Below are 20543 nucleotides of genomic sequence, written 5' to 3'. Positions count from 1 at the left end.
GACTGCCACATCTGCGCGGAATGCAAACCGCATTTTTTCAGGCCAGATGGTGCGCACCTGATTAAGGCTTCCCGCCCCTTTGAACGCCTTAGTCTGGATTTCAAAGGGCCCCTCCCCTCCACTGACCGCAACACATACTTCCTTAATGTGGTGGACGAATACTCCCGCTTCCCATTCGCCATTCCCTGCTCTGACATGACCGCGGCCACAGTCATTAAACCCCTGAACAGCATCTTCACACTGTTTGGTTGCCCCGCATACGTCCACAGCGACAGGGGGTCCTCCTTCATGAGTGACGAGCTGCGCCAGTTCCTGCTCAGCAAGGGCATAGCCTCAAGCAGGACGACCAGCTATAACCCCCGGGGGAACGGGCAAGTAGAGAGGGAGAACGGCACGGTCTGGAAGACCGTCCTACTGGCCCTACGGTCCAGGGACCTCCCAGTTTCACGGTGGCAGGAGGTCCTCCCGGACGCTCTCCACTCCATCCGGTCGCTATTATGTACGAGCACTAATCAAACGCCTCATGAGCGTCTCCTTGTCTTCCCTAGGAGGTCCTCCTCTGGAACGTCGCTGCCGACCTGGCTGGCGGCCCCAGGACCCATCTTGCTCCGGAAGCATGTGCGGGCGCACAAGGCAGACCCGTTGGTCGAAAGGGTTCACCTCCTCCACGCGAACCCGCAGTACGCTTACGTGGAGTACCCCGACGGCCGACAGGACACGGTCTCCCTGCGGGATCTGGCGCCCGCCGGCAACACACACCCCCCCGACACCATTCACCCAACCCCCCCCCCTTCCTGCCACCGCCGCACCCCGCGACCGCCCCCTTCCCAGGAGGATCGGTTCCCCTCCCCTCAGGCCCGACCAAGAATAAAGCCCAAGCTGAAACCGTAAGGCTCCCGGAGACGACAACACCGGTACAAGCACCACCACCACCGCCGGGGCCGAGGCGATCGACACGGACGACCAGACCGCCCGACCGACTCGTGGCGTCGATCTAAATCAATATATGGACTTTTCACAAGAACATTTTGCTTTTCTCCCGATACATTCTGTAAATAGTTGAAACAGGACAAAATTGTACATACTGTATTGCCATATGAAGCATCACCCCGCCGGGTTCATTTTTGACAAGGGGTGAATGTGGTAGTATGTATTAGGGGTCATGTGGGACTGGAAGCCCTAATGTCATTGACAGATCCCAGGTCCTGGTTGGCCGTTGACCTCTAGCTCCGCCCTGAAGGCGGAGTATAAGAAGCCGGAGTACTCCCCCGCAGGCTATTCTACTATCGAGCTGCGGGGGAACAGCCACGCTTAATAAAGCCTCATCGACTTCACTCTATTCGTCTCACGGAGTCTTTGCGCGCTACACCCACCTAACCTTTTTGGACACTAAGGGCAATTTAGCATGGCCAATCCACCTAACCGGCACATCTTTGGACTGTGGGAGGAAACCGGAGCACCCAGTAACTTTTCACAGTAACTTCGTTTGAAGCCTACTTGTGACAATAAGCAATTTTCATTGTCATTTTCGGAGGAAACCCCCGCAGACACGGGGAGGACATGCAGACTCCGCACAGACAGTGACCCAAGCCGGGAATCGAACCTGGGACCCTGGAGCTGTGAAGCAACTATGCTAACCGCTGTGCTACCGTGCTGCCCTAGTATCTGAGGAGTCACGAATGGTGCTGAACATTGTGCAGTAACCCACAAACATCCTCACTAATGACCTTATGATGGAAGGAAGGTCATTGATGAAGCAGCTGAAGTTGCTGGGATTAGGACACTACCCTGAGGAACTCCAGCAGTGATGTCCTGAGATGATTGACCTCCAACCACCACAACCACCTTCCGTTGTGTTCGGCCTGACTCCAACCAGTGGAGAGTTTTCACCCTGATTCCCATTGACTCCAGTTTTACTCAGGCTCCTAGCTGCCATACTCGGTCAAATGTTGCCTTGAAGTCAAGGGCAGTCACTCTCACCTCACCCTCTTGAGTTCAGCTCTTTTTTCCATGTTTGAACCAAGACTGTAATGAGGTCAGAAGCTGAACGACCCTGGCAGAACCCAAACTGAGCATCTGTGAGTAAGTGCCAACTGATACCACTGTTTTTTAAAAATATTTTAAATAAAGTTTTCATTTTATAAAATAAAGTAAACAAATCCATACAAATGATTAACCATTTACAAACCCATACCCTTGAAAGAACCCCCCCAAACCTAAACCCCTCTGAACATTGCCGCCCTCCCTGAACCTGGCCCAAGCAGGTCCAACAAGCCGCAGCCCATCCCCCACCTCACTCTCATTCACGAGCTGAAACTTTAAAGCTAACAAAGGTAACCCTCACCCAGGGTGTATGCTCAAAGAAAAACGATGCTCCCCAACTCGTCCCAGCTGCGGAAGGGTAACCAAAGCCCAACACCCTTACAATACTAAAACTCCCCCAAGGGGGCCATATATTCCCCATAACAACTACCCCCTCTCGACAATGTAGCCCCCTCAATCCCAAACATACAACAGATACAAACTTCAAAACATCTCAAACCAGCTCCTCCCAACCGGCCCCATTAAAGTCCCAATCGAATGCATTCAATCAAGTCCAAGTCCATGCTCCTTGACAAAACCGCCACCTCCTCCGACGTATTGAAAAAAATTATCTTTCGACCGAACGTTACGCAGCCTCATTGGGTACTCCACTCCACACCTGACTCTACTCCTGAATAGCGCTGACTTTGCCTACTTAAAAGCCACATGGCACTCCGCCAACTCCAAGAAGACATCTTGCTATATCCTGACGATGCTCCCTTTCCGCCTCGAGTCCTGATTCACTTTGGCCCACTAAAGAACCCGCTCCTTCTCCTGGCAGCTGTGGAATCCTATGATCACCGCCCGCAGCGGCTCATTCACCCGAGTATTCGGTGGGCCCGGTCCAACTTTGGAGGGGTGAGAAGGGAGAACCCCCCCCCCCCTCCAAAACAAAAAGCTTGGCGAACATCTGAGAAAAGTGAAAAGTACTCAGTTGGCTTCGGGCCCTCTACCCCTTCCGGTAACCCCATGATTCTGAGGTTCAGTCTTCTCGACCTGTTCCCCAAATCACCTTAGCCCTCAGAGTCTTTTTCCTCTCCTCCACCAGCAACATCTCAGCTTCCAACGAGGTGATTCGATCACTATGCCGCAACAAGGCCACCTCCACACACTTCAGCACCTCCCCATGCTTCTTCACTGCCTCCGTGGTTTTTTACAGCTTCTTCTGAATCGGACCTAGTGCCTCCTCAATTGACTGCTTACGAGTTCGCTGCTTAACAGTTTCCTGCTCCTCAAAATGCTTCGCAAACTGTTTTTCAAACTCTTGTGCCATCACCCCAGTCAACATTTCCACCGTGACGTGAGCAGCCCCACCCAAGGCCGGGTCCGCTGCCTTCCCTCCTGCTGAGCTTCACAGGCTTTCTGGCTCTGTTAAAGGATTACCCCCTGTAATCTTCCTGCCACCAATGGTTCCAGGGATGAGGGACTTCAGTGGCGAATATGGGCTTCTTCTCCTCAGGGAAGTGAAGGTTGAAAGGAACTTTGATGGAAGTATTCAAAATCATGAGGGTCTAGACAAGGAGAAACTGGGCTGATATTTTAGCCCTCAATGGGAGTGAGCAGGCACCACATTCATTCGTGAGCTCCATCCCACTCCCAAGCCATTTTCCTGGATGTGGGAGGGGGTGCGGTAGGGGTGGCACTACTTACCCACAAGCAGTGAGTAGGCAACCTACTTTTTGTCGGAGGGATGACTGGAAGTTTGCAAGTCAGCCTGCAGGTACCCAGAAGTGGGGTGGCAGACTGACTGACTTCCATGCCCTCCCCTACCTGCCTAACCTCATCTGCATGTAGCCGTGTAGAGGGGTTCCCATCCATAATGGCGGCCCAGCTGCTCAGTCTATTTTTATGTTTAATACATTAAACAGCTGGAGAGAGAGAGATGCTAAAATGGCAATGTCCTCTCTCTCAATCATCGGAAAAGGCAGCCTGCTGCTTCTCATATTCGGCCTCCTATTGGTCCTCCAGCTTTGAAGGCCCACTCACTATTCTCAATTGGACAGCGAACACACCTACCACCCACCAGCCACTAACTGTCCAATTCAAGTAAAATCACAGCCACCTGTTAGGGGCCGGAATCTGAGTCCCACTTTCCCCGGACATCAGGGCACTGAAGCTCATAGAGAAAGTCCTGCCCACTGATAGGCACGGTTGAGAACCAGAGTGCTCTGATTGAAGGTAAATGACAAAATAACAAAAGGCAACGTGAGGAAAACCATTTTGCACACAGCTCGAGGTTACAATCTGTGTTGCACTGCTTGACCTGCGGCACTGGAGGCCGAATGGAAATTATTAGCAAGGCTATGGTAAAAAATGGAGAGTGGGACCAGCCAGACTGATCTTGCAGAGATCTGGCCCAGATTCCACAGGCCCAATGACATCCTTCTGCACTTTAGCAGATCTGTGATTTAAGGCTCCTTGGGCTGGGTGTTCATCCTCGAGGTGATTAACAGGAGTCGGACATTTTCTGGCTCAGCTTTCCCGGCTAGGGATGAAGTGCCCTCAAAGGCTCAATTTGCATTCCGGGGAGGCAGGATAAACAGGAGTCAGGCCACATCTGGAAAGAGTTAGAAGGCAGCCACAGGGACTGCTGTTTGAAAGGCCAGTCCCCATTAATATGAAAACAGTAAAGCCCTTTAGTCCTAAACCCTCACAACTTACACACTTCCCATATCCCATCCATGCCAAATAATGTGCTTGTGCCGACGCCTTCCCCTCCCATGACTCCTCATATCTCCCAGGCCAAACTATGGCACCTTCATGTCATGACCCACTATACTCACCATATCAAACCAATAAATCATAGAATTTACAGTGCAGAAGGAGGCCATTCGGCCCATCGAGTCTGCATCGGCTCTTGGAAAGAGCACCCTACCCAAGGTCAACACCTCCACCCTATCCCCATAACCCAGTAACCCCACCCAACACTAAGGGCAATTTTGGACACTAAGGGCAATTTAGCATGGCCAATCCACCTAACCTGCACATCTTTGGACTGTGGGAGGAAACCGGAGCACCCGGAGGAAACCCACACACACACGGGGAGGATGTGCAGACTCCGCACAGACAGTGACCCAAGCCGGAATCGAACCTGGGACCCTGGAGCTGTGAAGCAATTGTGCTATCCACAATGCTACCGTGCTGCCCGTGATAATGGGATGAGTTAAAAAAACTGATGGAAAACAGCCATTCAATCAGTAAACCTGCTGTTACTACAGCAGTAAAAGTGTCAATCATCAGAGCCGTTAAAGTATCAATAGCAGAAATTTCAAGCACTTGAAACCTCTTCATCCTATGTAAATAGATATAGTGAAATTGACGGAAGAGATCTGAGAGCCAGAGCTGTCAATCAAGCATAGCTTTCCCTGAGACGCAGTTGTTCAGTATTCTAATAAATGCTTGGACTCTCAGCCAAGATTCCTTACGCAAGACTGACAGACTAGCTTTCCTTTATAATTCACATGAATAAACATTGATCAGACAATCTACAAATTGACTATTACATTTGCCTACAGAAAAGTTATTATGCTAATTCAAAAGGGGCAGCTTGGTAGCACAAATGGATAGTACTGTGGCTTCACAGCGCCAGGGTCCCAGGTTCGATTCCCCGCTGGGTCACTGTCTGTGTGGAGTTTGCACGTTCTTCCCATGTCTGCGTGGGTTTCCTCTGGGTGCTCCGGTTTCCTCCCACAGTCCAAAGACGTGCAGGTTAGGTGGATTGGCCATTATAAATTGCCCTTAGTGACCAAAAGGGTTAGGAGGAGTTATTGGGTAACGGGGATAGGGTGGAAGTGAGGGCTTAAGTGGGTCGGTGCCGGCTCGATGGGCCGAATGGCCTCCTTCTGCACTATATGTTCTATGTTCTTAAAAGTGCATTGAAATGTTCCAAAGACATGAAAGGCTCTATGTATATCTACATATAGTCCATGTGTACAAAGTCAGATCTTCAAACTCATGTCCAGTGTAACAAAACATCAACTGTCTCAAAAACTGACCTCTTTTCCTGGAATTGTGAAAATTGCGGTGAGCTTGTCATTGTCAATCTTAAATATGTAAACCTAAAAAAGAAAGTGAGATATCATTATATCATATCAAACTTTATTAGGTAGATCATATTATAAACATTATTTTTGTGTTGAAAGATAAATGTCCTGTCCTTTAAACACTAGAAAAATCTGTCTGCAGGGTTTTTAAAAAATCAGTGCTTGCTATTTCAATCTGTCTACTGACATAAGTCGGAGAGTTATCATTACAGGATTGGTGTTGCATGACTGATTTCACAATCATTATGGGGTACCTGCCAGTTCACAATTTGAGTGACAGGCCCTCGTGGTTATAAACTCTTCTAGTATTTAAAGGATGGTACATTTAAATGCCTTGACAGCTCTCTTGACAGGTGTAATGACTGTTTTCGTAATAGAGCCAATGATGAACTTGACATTTCCAATGAGTTTATGCACTTTCCACACACATTCAGGCACTAATTTTAGTGCCAAAGGAGCACTTTACTTCATCCACAGGACACCTGGGCACTCCTAATGGTGTTCCACGACCATATGCAAAAGTGTAGCATACCTATCCAAGTGGATACCCTACATCTCCAAAGCTTTCTGGCAGCTTTAGACCTTCTCCTCCCAAGTCTAAATTGCACAATTTGTGCTTTGCACATTCCACTAGCCTGAATCAGATTTCATTGAGGCAGCTGCACTTTGCCTCCATGAACCATGGATGTGTGCACATTAAAACCAGACCCCAACCCCAAAAAAGTGGCAGAGGCCAGGTTCAGGGACGGGACCTGTACCTCTGCTTCCATTTTCGCTAAGGCACAGAACCTCTCGGTCTGAGCAGAAATTCTGGCCCCACAACCTGGGTGAAGATGATCCATGTATTTAGTCTCAATGAGCACCCAATGCTTTCTGACAGGCACATTTATGGTGGAAACCTGGTTATGGCTTATGTATATGGAGCATGGTTAATGAACATTTACCTTTTGCATTGATTGAGCCATATATTCCAGCCTTGAAAGCACAGATTAATTGAAGCTGACTAGGTTAATGTTTGAGAGACAAGAATATGCCAATTTTATTTGAAGATAAAAGCAAATTACTGTGGATGATGGAATTTGAAACAGAAAGAGACAATATTGGATAATTGCCGTTGGTCTGACAGCATCTATGGAGAGAGAAGGGAGCAAACATTTTGAGTCTGGATGACTCTTTGTCAAAGCTGCTTTCACAAAGAGACATCCAGACGCGAAACGTTAGCTCCTTTCTCTCTCCATAGATGCTGTCAGACCTGCTGCGATTGTCCAGTATTTTCTGTTTTTGTGCCAATTTAATTTTACTGTTTGATCAAATGAATGGATTTTTAAAGCTGTTTATGATCTGTGCCCAGATATTCAAGCTGTTTGCTTCACCCCACGCAGGCACTGGCATGCAAATCCGGCATTTGAATGTGTTTAAATATCGGTTTGACCCAGTATGCTACAGGCCTCCGTGATTCTCTGCCCCTCTCAGGCGGAAATGACACAGGAGGGGTTCACAACAAGTATTGGAAAGTAGGATCTGGGTGTCAAGGCTTCTGAGGGAGAGAGAGGAGGTAAGAGAAGTTTTTAATAGTTATACACTGGAAAGAAATGTAGTGCTTGCTGGGGGCTGCGTGCCAAAGCTGGGTGGAGTGGCATAAAGAAACTTGCTGACGGCCCCGTGGAGCCGGGGTGTCCCCCTCAGGGTACAGGTGGCCAGATACGGACCACCATTGCTGCGGTAGTTGCTATAATGACAACCATTTGGTACAGGTTACAGGTCTCTGGTTGCGTACACTGCCGACTGCTCACTGTGTCCTGTAAATGTTCACAGAGCCTCAATCATTTGGAAGGCCACCCGGGCTACCCCTCTGGAAACCCTCAGACCCCAGTTGATATGGCTCCCAGGATCCATATCACAGTGCAGCTGAGCTCCCAGCAGAGGCCCACCCCCTTTGCCCAACCCCTGTTGTGGGACCTGCCTACACACAAGCCTCAAAGTATGGAGGCGGTTGATGGCACACAGTGACCCGTTCCACCACACAACCCGCTGTCACCTGGACAGGGGCCGCAGAGCCTATCGCTGACATGGGTTACGGCAGCCAATGGTTCCACTGTGGGAGGGGGGTTGGAAATGTGGAGGGTGGAGCTGGGGCGCAGCTCAGGGTCACAGTCTCACAGTCTAGCCTGTTGGAATAGAATGGGCAAAGCAATGTTAATCTTGCTGACATCTCGTCTATCCCCCCTCCCCCAGCAACAGACCAGAATGGTTGCATTCTACCTGGCTGCAGCTGCCCTTGTGGAGGAACCAAGGCTGCAGGCACAGGCGCTGCTCGGGGAGGACCTTGTACAAGAGGGGCCTGCGTCAGAGGAGCAGGGGCCAGCTGGTGAGCCGGCCGTCCAACAGGCCGAGGAGGAGGTGTGAAGGAGTTGCCGCATCAGGCAATGTGCATACGTCCGTGTGCTCATCCTAACTTGGAGGCGTACCTGAACAAGAGACCCTAGCTGTTCAAGTGAAGACAAGCATCCAGCAGAGGGCAGCAGAGCGGAGCTGCTGATTGGCCGTTGCAGGGGAAATTTGCATACGTCCGTGTGCTCACCCTAACTTGGAGGTGGTTTGTGGAGGAGCTCTTGTCAAGTGACACTTAAACCCGAAACACTTCTTCAGTGTCCTCTAACCCAAAAAACCCAAACGCTGTAAGGATCAAGAGGAAGGGTCGAGGGCAGGTAGAAGTGGAAAGTTGAACCGTGACATCACAGCCTGCAGATAAGGGATTGGCTGGTGACTGGGAAGTAGTTTTTATTTATTTTCCATCAGGTGTTATCGTGCGGGGCGCAGAGGTTGCTGAGTGAGTGCTTGCTGAGAAGGGGAGTGAATAACAGGTAAGCTCGTTCTTTCTTTTTTTATATATCTAGAGGGGATGACAGGGAAGGTAGTGCAATGTTCCTCCTGCAGAATGATTGAGGTGAGGCACGCCGTCAGTGTCCCTGCTGATTTCATCTGTGGGATGTGCACCCATCTCTAGCTCCTCAGAAACCGCGTTAGGGAACTGGAGCTGGAGTTGGATGAACTTCGGATCATTCGGGAGGCAGAGTTGGTCATAGATAGAAGCTTCAGGGATGTAGTTACTCCGAAGAATAAAGATAGATGGGTGACGGTGAGAGGGGCTGGGAGGAAGCAGTCAGTACAGGGATCCCCTGTGGCCGTTCCCCTTAGTAACAAGTATACCGCTTTGGATACTATTGGGGGGGTCGACTTACCAGGGTTAAGCCATGGGGTACAGGTCTCTGGCACAGAGTCTGTCCCTGTTGTTCAGAAGGGAAGGGGGAGAGGAGTAGAGCATTAGTCATTGGAGACTCCATAGTTAGGGGGATAGATAGGAGATTCTGTGGGAACGAGAGAGACTCACGGTTGGTGTGTTGCCTCCCAGGTGCCAGGGTGCGTGATGTTTCGGATCGTGTTTTCGGGATCCTTAAGGGGGAGGGGGAGCAGCCCCAAGTCGTGGTCCACATAGGTACCAACGACATAGGTAGGAAAAGGGATGGGGATGTAAGGCAGGAATTCAGGGAGCTAGGGTGGAAACTTAGATCTAGGACAAACAGAGTTATTATCTCTGGGTTGTTACCCGTGCCACGTGCTAGAGAGACGAGGAATAGGGAGAGAGAGCAGTTGAACACGTGGCTACAGGAATGGTGCAGGAGGGAGGGTCTCAGATTTCTGGATAATTGGGGCTCATTCTGGGGTCGGTGGGACCTCTATAAACGGGATAGTCTGCACCTGGACCAGAGGGGTACCAATATTCTGGGGGGGAAATTTGCTAATGCTCTTCGGGAGGGTTTAAACTAGTTCAGCAGGGGCTTGGGAACCTGAATTGTAGCTCCAGTATACAGGAGGTTGAGAGTAGTCAGGTCATGAGTAGGGTTTCAAAGTTGCAGGAGTGTACCGGCAGGCAGGAAGGTGGTTTAAAGTGTGTCTTCGTCAATGCCAGGAGCATCCGGAATAAGGTGGGTGAACTTGTGGCATGGGTTGGTACCTGGGACTTCGATGTTGTGGCCACTTCGGAGACATGGATAGAGCAGGGACAGGAATGGTTGTTGCAGGTGCCGGGATTTAGATATTTCAGTAAGCTCAGGGAAGGTGGTAAAAGAGGGGGAGGGGTGGCATTGTTAGTCAAGGACAGTATTACGGTGGCAGAAAGGACGTTTGATGAGGACTCGTCTACTGAGGTAGTATGGGCTGAGGTTAGAAACAGGAAAGGAGAGGTCACCCTGTTAGGGGTTTTCTATCGGCCTCCGAAAAGTTCCAGAGATGTAGAGGAGAGGATTGCAAAGATGATTCTGGATAGAAGCGAAAGCAACAGGGAAGTTGTTATGGGGGACTTTAACTTTCCAAATATTGACTGGAAACACTATAGTTCGAGTACATTAGATGGGTCCGTTTTTGTCCAATGTGTGCAGGAGGGGTTCCTGACACAGTATGTAGATAGGCCAACGAGAGGCAAGGCCATATTGGATTTGGTACTGGGTAATGAACCAGGACAGGTGTTAGATTTGGAGGTAGGTGAGCACTTTGGTGATCGTGACCACAATTTGATTACGTTTACTTTAGTGATGGAAAGGGATAGGTGTATACCGCAGGGCAAGAGTTATATCTGGGGGAAAGGCAATTATGATGCGATGAGGCAAGACTTAGGATGCATCGGATGGAGAGGAAAACTGCAGGGGATGGGCACAATGGAAATGTGGAGCTTGTTCAAGGAACAGCTACTGCGTGTCCTTGATAAGTATGTACCTGTCAGGCAGGGAGGAAGTGGTCGAGTGAGGGAACCGTGGTTTACGAAAGCAGTCGAAACACTTGTCAAGAAGAAGAAGGAGACTTATGTAAAGATGAGACATGAAGGTTCAGTTAGGGCGCTCAAGAGTTACAAGTTAGCTAGGAAGGACCTAAAGAGAGAGCTAAGAAGAGCCAGGAGGGGACATGAGAAGTCTTTGGCAGGTAGGATCAAGAATAACCCTAAAGCTTTCTATAGATATGTCAGGAATAAAAGAATGACTAGGGTAAGAGTAGGGCCAGTCAAGGACAGTAGTGGGAAGTTGTGCTTGGAATCCGAGGAGATAGGAGAGGTGCTAAATGAATATTTTTCATCAGTATACACACAGGAAAAAGACAATGTTGTCGAGGTGAATACTGAGATTCAGGCTACCAGAATAGAAGGGCTTGAGGTTCATAAGGAGGAGGTGTTAGCAATTCTGGAAAGTGTGAAAATAGATAAGTCACCTGGGCAGGATGGGATTTATCCTAGGATTCTCTGGGAAGCTAGGGAGGAGATTTCTGAGCCTTTTGCCTTGATCTTTAAGTCATCTTTGTCTACAGGAATAGTGCCAGAAGACTGGAGGATAGCAAATGTTGTCCCCTTGTTCAAGAAGGGGAGCAGAGATAACCCCAGTAACTATAGACCAGTGAGCCTTACTTCTGTTGTGGGAAAAATCTTAGAAAGGTTTAGAAGAGATAGGATGTATAATCGTCTGGAAAGGAATAATTTGATTAGAGATAGTCAACACGGTTTTGTGAAGGGTAGGTCGTGCCTCACAAACCTTATTGAGTTCTTTGAGAAGGTGACCAAACAGGTGGATGAGGGTAAAGCAGTTGATGTGGTGTATATGGATTTCAGTAAAGCGTTTGATAAGGTTCCCCATGGTAGGCTACTGCAGAAAATACGGAGGCATGGGATTCAGGGTGATTTAGCAGTTTGGATCAGAAATTGGCTAGCTGGAAGAAGACAAAGGGTGGTGTTTGATGGGAAATGTTCAGACTGGAGTCCAGTTACTAGTGGTGTACTATAAGGATCTGTTTTGGGGCCACTGCTGTTTGTCATTTTTATAAATGACCTGGAGGAGGGTGTAGAAGGATGGGTGAGTAAATTTGCAGATTACACTAAAGTCGGTGGAGTTGTGGACAGTGCGGAAGGATGTTACAAGTTACAGAGGGACATAGATAAGCTGCAGCGCAGGGCTGAGAGGTGGCAAATGGAGTTTAATGCAGAAAAGTGTCAGGTGATTCATTTTGGAAGGAATAACAGGAAGACTGAGTACTGGGCTAATGGTAAGGTTCTTGGCAGTGTGGATGAGCAGAGAGATCTCGGTGTCCATGTACATAGAGCCCTGAAAGTTGCCACCCAGGTTGAGAGGGTTGTTAAGAAGGCGTACGGTGTGTTAGCTTTTATTGGTAGAGGGATTGAGTTTAGGAGCCATGAGGTCATGTTGCAGCTATACAACACTCTGGTGCTTCCGCATTTGGAGTATTGCGTGCAATTCTGGTCGCCGCATTATAGGAAGGATGTGGAAGCATTGGAAAGGGTGCAGAGGAGATTTACCAGAATGTTGCCTGGTATGGAGGGACGATCTTATGAGGAAAGGCTGAGGGACTTGAGGCTGTTTTCGTTAGAGAGAAGAAGGTTAAGAGGTGACTTAATTGAGGCGTACAAGATGATCAGAGGATTAGATAGGGTGGACAGTGAGAGCCTTTTTCCTCAGATGGTGATGTCTAGCACAAGGGGACATACCTTTAAATTGAGGGGAGATAGATATAAGACAGATGTCATAGGTAGGTTCTTTACTCAGAGAGTAGTAAGGGCGTGGAATGCCCTGCCTGCAACAGCAGTGGACTCGCCAACACTAAGGGCATTCAAATGGTCATTGGATAGACATATGGACAATAAGGGAATAATGTAGATGGGCTTTAGAGTGGTTTCACAGGTCGGCGCAACATCGAGGGCCGAAGGGCCTGTACTGCGCTGTAATGTTCTATGTTCGCTCAGCGCCTGTCCTTCAAAGACCTGCTGGATCAAACATGCCGCCAAAAACTTTGGCTGAGCAGGTAGACATGCGCCATCCATACCATATGATGGCACACCTGGAACCGTGGGGTATGGAGAATGACACCCGCTGCCGGTGGCTGTGAAGGTGACGGTTGCCCTGAACTTCATTTCCTCGGGCTCTTTCCAGGATTTGAGCGGGGTCCTGGCAGGTATATCCCAGACATCCATGCACATGTGCTTCTGCTTCATTTCAGATGCCAAATATGGGTGGGCAGCATAAACTTCAGTCTAAACCAAGCCCACCAGGATGCCCGGGCAGCAGGGTTCGCTGCCATTGCTTGCATGCCCCAGGTCCAGGGGTGATAGATGGGACCCATATCCCCCTATTTGTACCGGTTCATCGGGGGGGCCCTTCATCAATTGGAAGAGCTTCCACTCCCAGAATGTGCAGTTGGTGTGTGACCACCAGATGAACATAAACACGTCTGTGCCCAATACCCAGGCAACACGCATGACTCATATATCCTGGCGCACCCGTCTGTCCCTGGTATCTTTCAGGCGCTCATTCGGGTGAGGGATTGGTTCTTGGGCGACAAGGGTTATCCGCTGCAGTACTGGATAATAACGCCTGTCCAGTGGCCCTAGACCAATGCGGAAACCCATTATAACACCCAGGAACAACCAGGAGCGTCATTGAGTGGTGCATCGGAATCCTCAAGATGCGGTACTGGTGCCTGGACCATTCTGGTGGGGCCTCCAATATAGCCCAAGAGGGTCTCGCACATCGTGGTGGCCTGTTGCGTCCTTCATAACATCGTGCAGCAGAGGGGTGACATGCTGGAGGAGTAGGAATGCCAGACCTCATTGGACGAGGAGGAGGTGGATGAGATTGCCAGGAGGACCAGGGCCTTGAACAACAGTGTGTGGGGAGTGGAGTGCTTAAAAGCAGCTCCAGTTTGTCAAGCTCTCCAGTGCCAATTCCGGCCCCAGCAAATCCGACGCCGGCGGGAATTAAAATTGCACTAGTTTAACATAGGCAATGTGCTGGCCCATTAGTATTTCCTGAATAGCTCCAGGACTAGCACCCCCAACGGGAGCGGCAAACACTGCCAATTCAGTCCCGGTGTCAACACAGTCTCTGAAACAGAGAATTTTACCCAAAGTTTCCTCCATGATGCAGATGCTTGGCTGCGTAGCAATCTGGAATGTACATTGAAATAAACAGCTCTCAGAACTTCAGGAAAGTTCAGTGATTTTTAAAATGTGAGATGCCCAAGTTTGTAGCCCACCCAGCAAAAAGAAACTTTAATGCGAATATTGATCAGCAGCAATGCAATGTGGTGAATGCCTGCATTTCTGCACAACAAAAAACGCTTATTTGGAACCTGCCTGATTTCACCGTTTAATTTCTGTCTAGGCAGTGCGCGACACAGCCAGTGAGAACAGAAGATTCCCTCCTTGTGCCATGAGAGGAAGCAAAACAAAAAGATTCCTATTTGTTCTGTACTGTTAGCTTGCAAGGAATGCAGTGCGATGATGTTGAAACAAAATGGTAAGGTTTAAAAATGCACAATCCAGGCACAGAAACCTGGCCACCAAGAATATACTTAAGAAAGTCAAGAAATCGCAAGTCATCCAGACTTTCGATTCATTAATTTTAATGGATGGGAAATCATGGGAAGCACACAAGCCCAGTTTGCCAGCAGGAAACAAAGGCTCAGTACAATAAGACGGCTCCCTTGACCTGAACCATGCACCAGCAATAATATACATTACCTGAAGACAACTAGAAAACTTTATAACTGAGGCTGCTTGTCAAGAATTGGATCCAGATGTTCCGAGCCCACGAGTTCAAATAAAACTCTTAGCACCGCAAACAGAATTGTTCAAGTAAACACAGGGACAAAATGCTCCCTTTATAACACTTGAAAAATAGAATGAAATGCAGCTCTATGTGGCATGACATGTAGGCCTTTGCGACCATTTGTTGTAAAGGTGGATTACTGAATTTGTTACACTTGCTTCGACCTGTACCTTTCCAATGCCTTCATCCTGCGGGGCTCCTCCTACAATCTCCAAAGAACTGGGGTGTGTGAAATGACCGGTACCCACTGCATAGCCTACAGAAAAAGAAGAGCAGAAGGAGCATACAGTCCAGCTGTTTCAACTTAACAGTAAGACATGTTTCAGGAGCCTCCATCCCCCCCCCCCCCCCCCCCCCCCCCCCCCCCGCTCTATTCCTCCCCCCCGCAACCTAAAAGTAAACAAATAGGTTCAGCGGCTGCCTTACAGTTACATTGGTCAGTGTGAACAGCAACTCTCAGGAAATCCAATGCAGATACTTCACTGTAAAAGGGAAATTGGATTAAAGCAGCCTGTGATCTTATTTTGGTTGTTCTCTCATTTCAGGAAAAAAACTACACAAATTTGATGTTTTAATTAAATGCAAGTGTTCCAGGCAGTAAAGTCCATTTCCTATGAGATACAATCCGGCAAATATTGATACAGATATTTATTTTGGACTATGAAAGAATGCTGAGTCCAAATATAAAATGGGTCATCTCATGAATGCAGAAATTGAGTCAATAGTCTAATGTCTGTCGCCCCCGCCCAATGAGTGCATGTAAAATTAATCTTCCTCCACTTCAAAGATCATTTGATGTTTCTGTGGTATTATCATAACTATTAGCATTACAAGGGTTAATGTACTACCATGAATAGCCACTCGAGGGAGCTGCAGAGAGTACTATATAAAGCAGTGATGCTAGACCTTAGAGAGGAGTAAGCACAGCTAGAGCGAGGTCATAAGAGCAGTTAGTATGAGAAGATTAGATTAGAGTTATACCAGTGAGTGAGATTAGCAGTAGGTGTGTGTAGTTAGATGTTATTGATCAATTCTGTATTCTAATAAGGGCTAAGTGTCGAAACCCAGTTTAGTAGTGCAAATAAAAGCTATACTGAGGTCTTTGTGAAACACAAAGTAAAAGCTATACTGAGGTCTTTGTGAAACACTACGCCAACCATCCTAAATAAGCAACACAAAGAACACCACAGTTTCTAATGGTCGGGTTGCACAAGATGGGATCCCTGAATAAATGAATGAACTGTTATGAACACAAAATATTTCATAAACAGTGAGAAAGAGCTGGACAGTATCACCAGAAAGGATTCAGCAGCCTAAACTCCAGCCACAATGGTTTCACATGCCACCAAATTTGATGAACCAATCCATAATTCTGTGTACATTTGCACTAGCGAACTGTGTGATTCTGACAAGACCTGTTTGCCATTTGCAAATACCAATACAGGACAGCCCCGTAAAAACTCAACGTCCCATCTCTTGGTTTCTGAAGAAAAGTTAAAAATTGGGATGCCTTTCTTACCAAAATTTGTCCTGTGATTTTTTTTTTAAATCACTGCTAAGGACTTAGCAGGGAAACTGAGATGGGTGCTAAAAGCCCACTCTTATTTATTGTAATTGCCATCAGTTTATCACCCAGGCAGTTAAATGGAAAATCAGCCCCAGTGACACAGGTCAAAGTGTAGTGATTCTCTTCTCTTCGGATTCAGTTCAGCCTGATTTTAACTGTACCATTTAAACTATTTCACTGCAACTCCAGTCTCTGGTGCAAATACACCAGAAGGAAGCAGGGGCTAAATCATTTTTCACCAAATGTTGCTGAATTATCAATGAGCGGCCAAGTATTTTATATTTTTGCACTACAAGATACTAAAAGGTTTGCATTACTTACCTAGGTAACGGTAGTGCCTCGCCCCAATGGTTGGATCCTCAAAATGATAATACTTGCCCTCTTTCAAACTGTAAACTTTGACTGTGCCAGTCCAGTAGTATGACCCAGGTGCCCCCATTACAACTAGATCCTGCAAATGAAAGCAGATGTTAAGTCCACTGAACTGATGGAAATAGTGCAGCATCGTCCACTCACTGCTCAAAGAAACGACATTGCTAATTTCATAACCCCTGTGCCTGCTCAGTTGTTACCAGTATTCAATGAGAGACCTTTGGCAAGTTCCTCTTGTGACCAAAGTCTGAGCCGAAGGCAATCTGGCTAAAGTTGACTAAACCCGCAGAAAAGATTGTGCCATTGTAAACTTGAGTTACATCAAGAATAAATTGATTTTCCACAATCTTTAATGCTGGTTTAAATAACATTTCAAAGCCAGTCCTGCTTACAAGACCGCACTTTGCAAATTTGCATGGCAATCAAAGGTGACTGCAAGATCAAAAGTTATTGAACAGCTATTGATGTCTGAGAGATGCTGCGTCAATCCTTTGCTTCACGGATTAAGTGTTTTTACAGGAGATATTTTGGAGCTTATTCTTCAAGGTGGTAAATAATTGATACATCGTAACATAAGTGTTCACCTGCTACTTGTCAGACCAGGCGTGGATGTTACCCAGATCCTATTGTCAGTACACATGGGCTGTTTTGTTATTGGAGGATACTGGAGATTGTGAATGAAGTTGAAAGTTATTGAGTTTTCAGTAATCATTCCCACACCTGACATTGTGATGGAAGGAAGATCATTAACGAAGCAGAGGAACATGGTTGGACCCAGGAAAGTGACCTGAGGAATACATGCAATGACAGCAGCCATAACCATCTACATTTGTGTCAGGTAAATTCTAGCCATTGAGGGTTTTACATTTGGCCACTTATTGACTTTGTGAGAACTCCTTCGGGCCACAGCAACACTTTCCCCTCCTCCATCATTCACCCCTTACATCCATGTCTGGAGCAAAGCTGGAACCAATATCTGAAGCCCTATGGTTCACGTGAATGTCACAGACCACATTATTTGTGACATTATTTGTCACTTGATGACTCTTTCTATCACTTTACTGATGATGCAGTGCAGGCTAATAGGTAAGTAATAGGACTGATTAGATATACATGGGAAAACTTTCACATTTTCAAATCGATACCAGTGTTGCACCTGCACTGAAATAGTTTTGTTAGTGAATAAGTATTTCTGAGACATGGATTGTCAACACTACAACAGTGTATTATCAGAGTCCATATCCCTTCCTGTATATCAGATGCTGCTTAATGCCTCATGAAGTGAAGCAAATAGCTGGAAATTAGCATCCATGCTGGTGTGGACCTTAGGAGACAAAGTCGGATCATACAATTAGAATTTTTGATTATAGAAACAAGCAAACACCTTAACCTTGACTTGCACTTGTGCTGGGCTCCACAATGGGTATGATGTTATTGGAGTTGTATTTACTGTTACTGTGAAAATCCCCGAGTCGCCACACTCCGGTGCCTGTTCGGGTACACTGAAGGAAAATTCAGAATGTCCAATTCACCTAACAAGCACATCTTTCTGGACTTGTGGGAGGAAACCGGATCACCCGCAGGAAACCCACGGGGAAAACGCGCAGACTCCGTCAGACAGTGACCCAAGCGGGAATCAAACCTGGGACCTTGGCACTGTGAAGCAACGGTGCTAACCACTGTGCTAATATGCCACTCTGATGTCTTCCTTGAACCCAAAGGTTGAATTGTTTTCCCCATTACGATAGTGGATGCTCCGGTCTCTACTTCCATCTCTATAGGTTTACCATTAACCAAAAGCACCTTTCCCGCTTTCACGTTGTTCAGAGAATGAACACTCAAATCAGTTGTGGGAAAAAAAGGCTGTGCTACTGCCTTTAGCACTGAGCAGGCTTGGCTTGCACATACGTCGGTGCCTCAAGTGCCATTTCCTGTGGCATGAATAACATCTGCTTCCTTAAATCTGCAAGCTTCTGGGGAATGATTACCCCCGCACCGATAACACTCTGCTTCGAGCCTTGGCATGGCAAACACTCTCCTAAATCTTCTGACTCTGCTTGCTGTTACATTTGCTTCCCGTTTAAAACTAGCATCTTCAATTTTGGCACCACTGCTGACTGCAGCTTCCCGTTCTAACTGATGAACCACTCTGCCATTTTGCATGCTCTGAAGCTCCTGTGCGCCCTTCTCAGCTCTCTCTATCTCCAGTGCCTTTTTAAAATTGCTTTCTGGCTCCGCTAACAGCTTTCTCTGGATGCCTCATTATTAACTCCACAAACTAAGCAATCTGTCAGCGTACTGTATAGGGTAGCCCCAAAGTCGCAATGCTTCATAATGTAGGTCGCAATGATCTCTCCCCATGGATTTAAACTTATAACGCAGGGTGACTGACAGCTTTGGATGATAGAATGCCTTTACCAACTCTAGTATATCTGTGAATTAACTAGAATCAGGCGGGTTCGGGGATGCAAGGCTGAGGATTAGACTATAGGCCTGGGTCCCACACGGCCTTAAAAGGATTGCCTGCTTCTTCCCCACGTCCTCTATTCCATTGCCCATATAATAGAACATACAGTGCAGAAGGAGGCCACTCGGCCCATCGAGTCTGCACAGACCCACTTAAGCCCTCAACCACGCCTATCCCCGCAACCCAATAACCTTTTTGGTCACGAAGGGCAATTTATCATGGCCAATCCACCTACCTGCACGCCTTTGGACTGTGGGAGGAAACCGGAGCACTCGGAGGAAACCCACGCACACACGAGGAGAACGTGCAGACTCCGCACAGACAGTGACCCAGCGGGAAATCGAACCTGGGACCCTGTCACTGTGAAGCCACAGTGCTAATCACTTGTGCTACCATGCTGCCCGATGGATACCCTATAATAATAGGGTAGGTGTTCTATATACTGTGTCCAATCCTCAATGGAGACTTTAAAGAGATCAAATCAACCAAATGGAGGCATATTTCCTGCCTAACATTTCTGTTTTGCAACCTGACTTTGAACGGGTCTGTACTCACAGTTATGGGACCACACGTCCTCTGCTTTATCCTTAACACTAATGTAATAACCTTGGCTCACCAGCTCGGTTTGAAACAACTAACGTTTGTTTACAACATACTACCTTACAGAATCTTGCAGCTTTGTGGCTGCTAGTCAGCATTCAGAATCGATCTGAGGCAAAAGCCTACGCTTCCTCGGATAAAACCCCACCCTGGTGCCCTGATTGGTTTTTCCAGGTCTAGTGACCCTATTGGCCGATCGTCCCGAAAAGGGATCAGACACCACAAACACCACCTATATGAGTCCCTCCAAATCACTCACCATTCTTTTTTTTTTTTTAATTTAGTGTACCCAATTAATTCTTTTCCAATTAAGGGGCAATTTAGCATGGCCAATCCACCTACCCTGCACATCTTTGGTTTGTGGGGACGAAACCCACGCAAACACGGGGAGAATGTGCAAACTCCACACAGACAGTGACCCAGAGCCGGGATTGAACCTGGGGCCTCGGCGCCGTGAGGGAACAGGGCTAACCCACTGCGCCACCGTGCTGCCCATCACTCACCATTCTGATTTGAAACTATATGGCTGCTCCTTCAAGGTTGTTGGGTCGACATTTTGGCGGTCAACATTTTGGAACTTCCTCTTTAACAGCACTGATATATCTACACTACAAGGACTGCAGCAATCCTAGGAAATGGGTCATCACAATCTTTTCATGGGAAATTAGGAATGGACAATAAATATTGGCCTTGCCAACAATGCTCACATCCCAAGAATGAAGTTCAAAAAACTACCATCATGCTAATGA

General features: G+C 47.5%; 1 protein-coding gene across 1 annotated transcript in view; it reads right to left on the bottom strand.

Moving 5' to 3' along the window:
* itga9 (integrin, alpha 9) overlaps positions 1-20543 on the bottom strand; it is a 936771-nt gene that overhangs the window by 762254 nt on the left and 153974 nt on the right. The window contains exons 6-8 of the mRNA XM_072467362.1: positions 16677-16806; positions 14959-15044; positions 6078-6140 (exon numbers count right to left, since the gene is read on the bottom strand). Of these exons, the coding sequence (XP_072323463.1) occupies positions 6078-6140; positions 14959-15044; positions 16677-16806 (279 nt within the window). The remainder of the gene's footprint in view (positions 1-6077; positions 6141-14958; positions 15045-16676; positions 16807-20543) is intronic.

This window comes from Scyliorhinus torazame, chromosome 11 (assembly GCF_047496885.1).
Source record: "Scyliorhinus torazame isolate Kashiwa2021f chromosome 11, sScyTor2.1, whole genome shotgun sequence".
NCBI lineage: Eukaryota > Metazoa > Chordata > Chondrichthyes > Carcharhiniformes > Scyliorhinidae > Scyliorhinus > Scyliorhinus torazame.
This window is presented reverse-complemented; position numbering and strand designations above follow the sequence as displayed.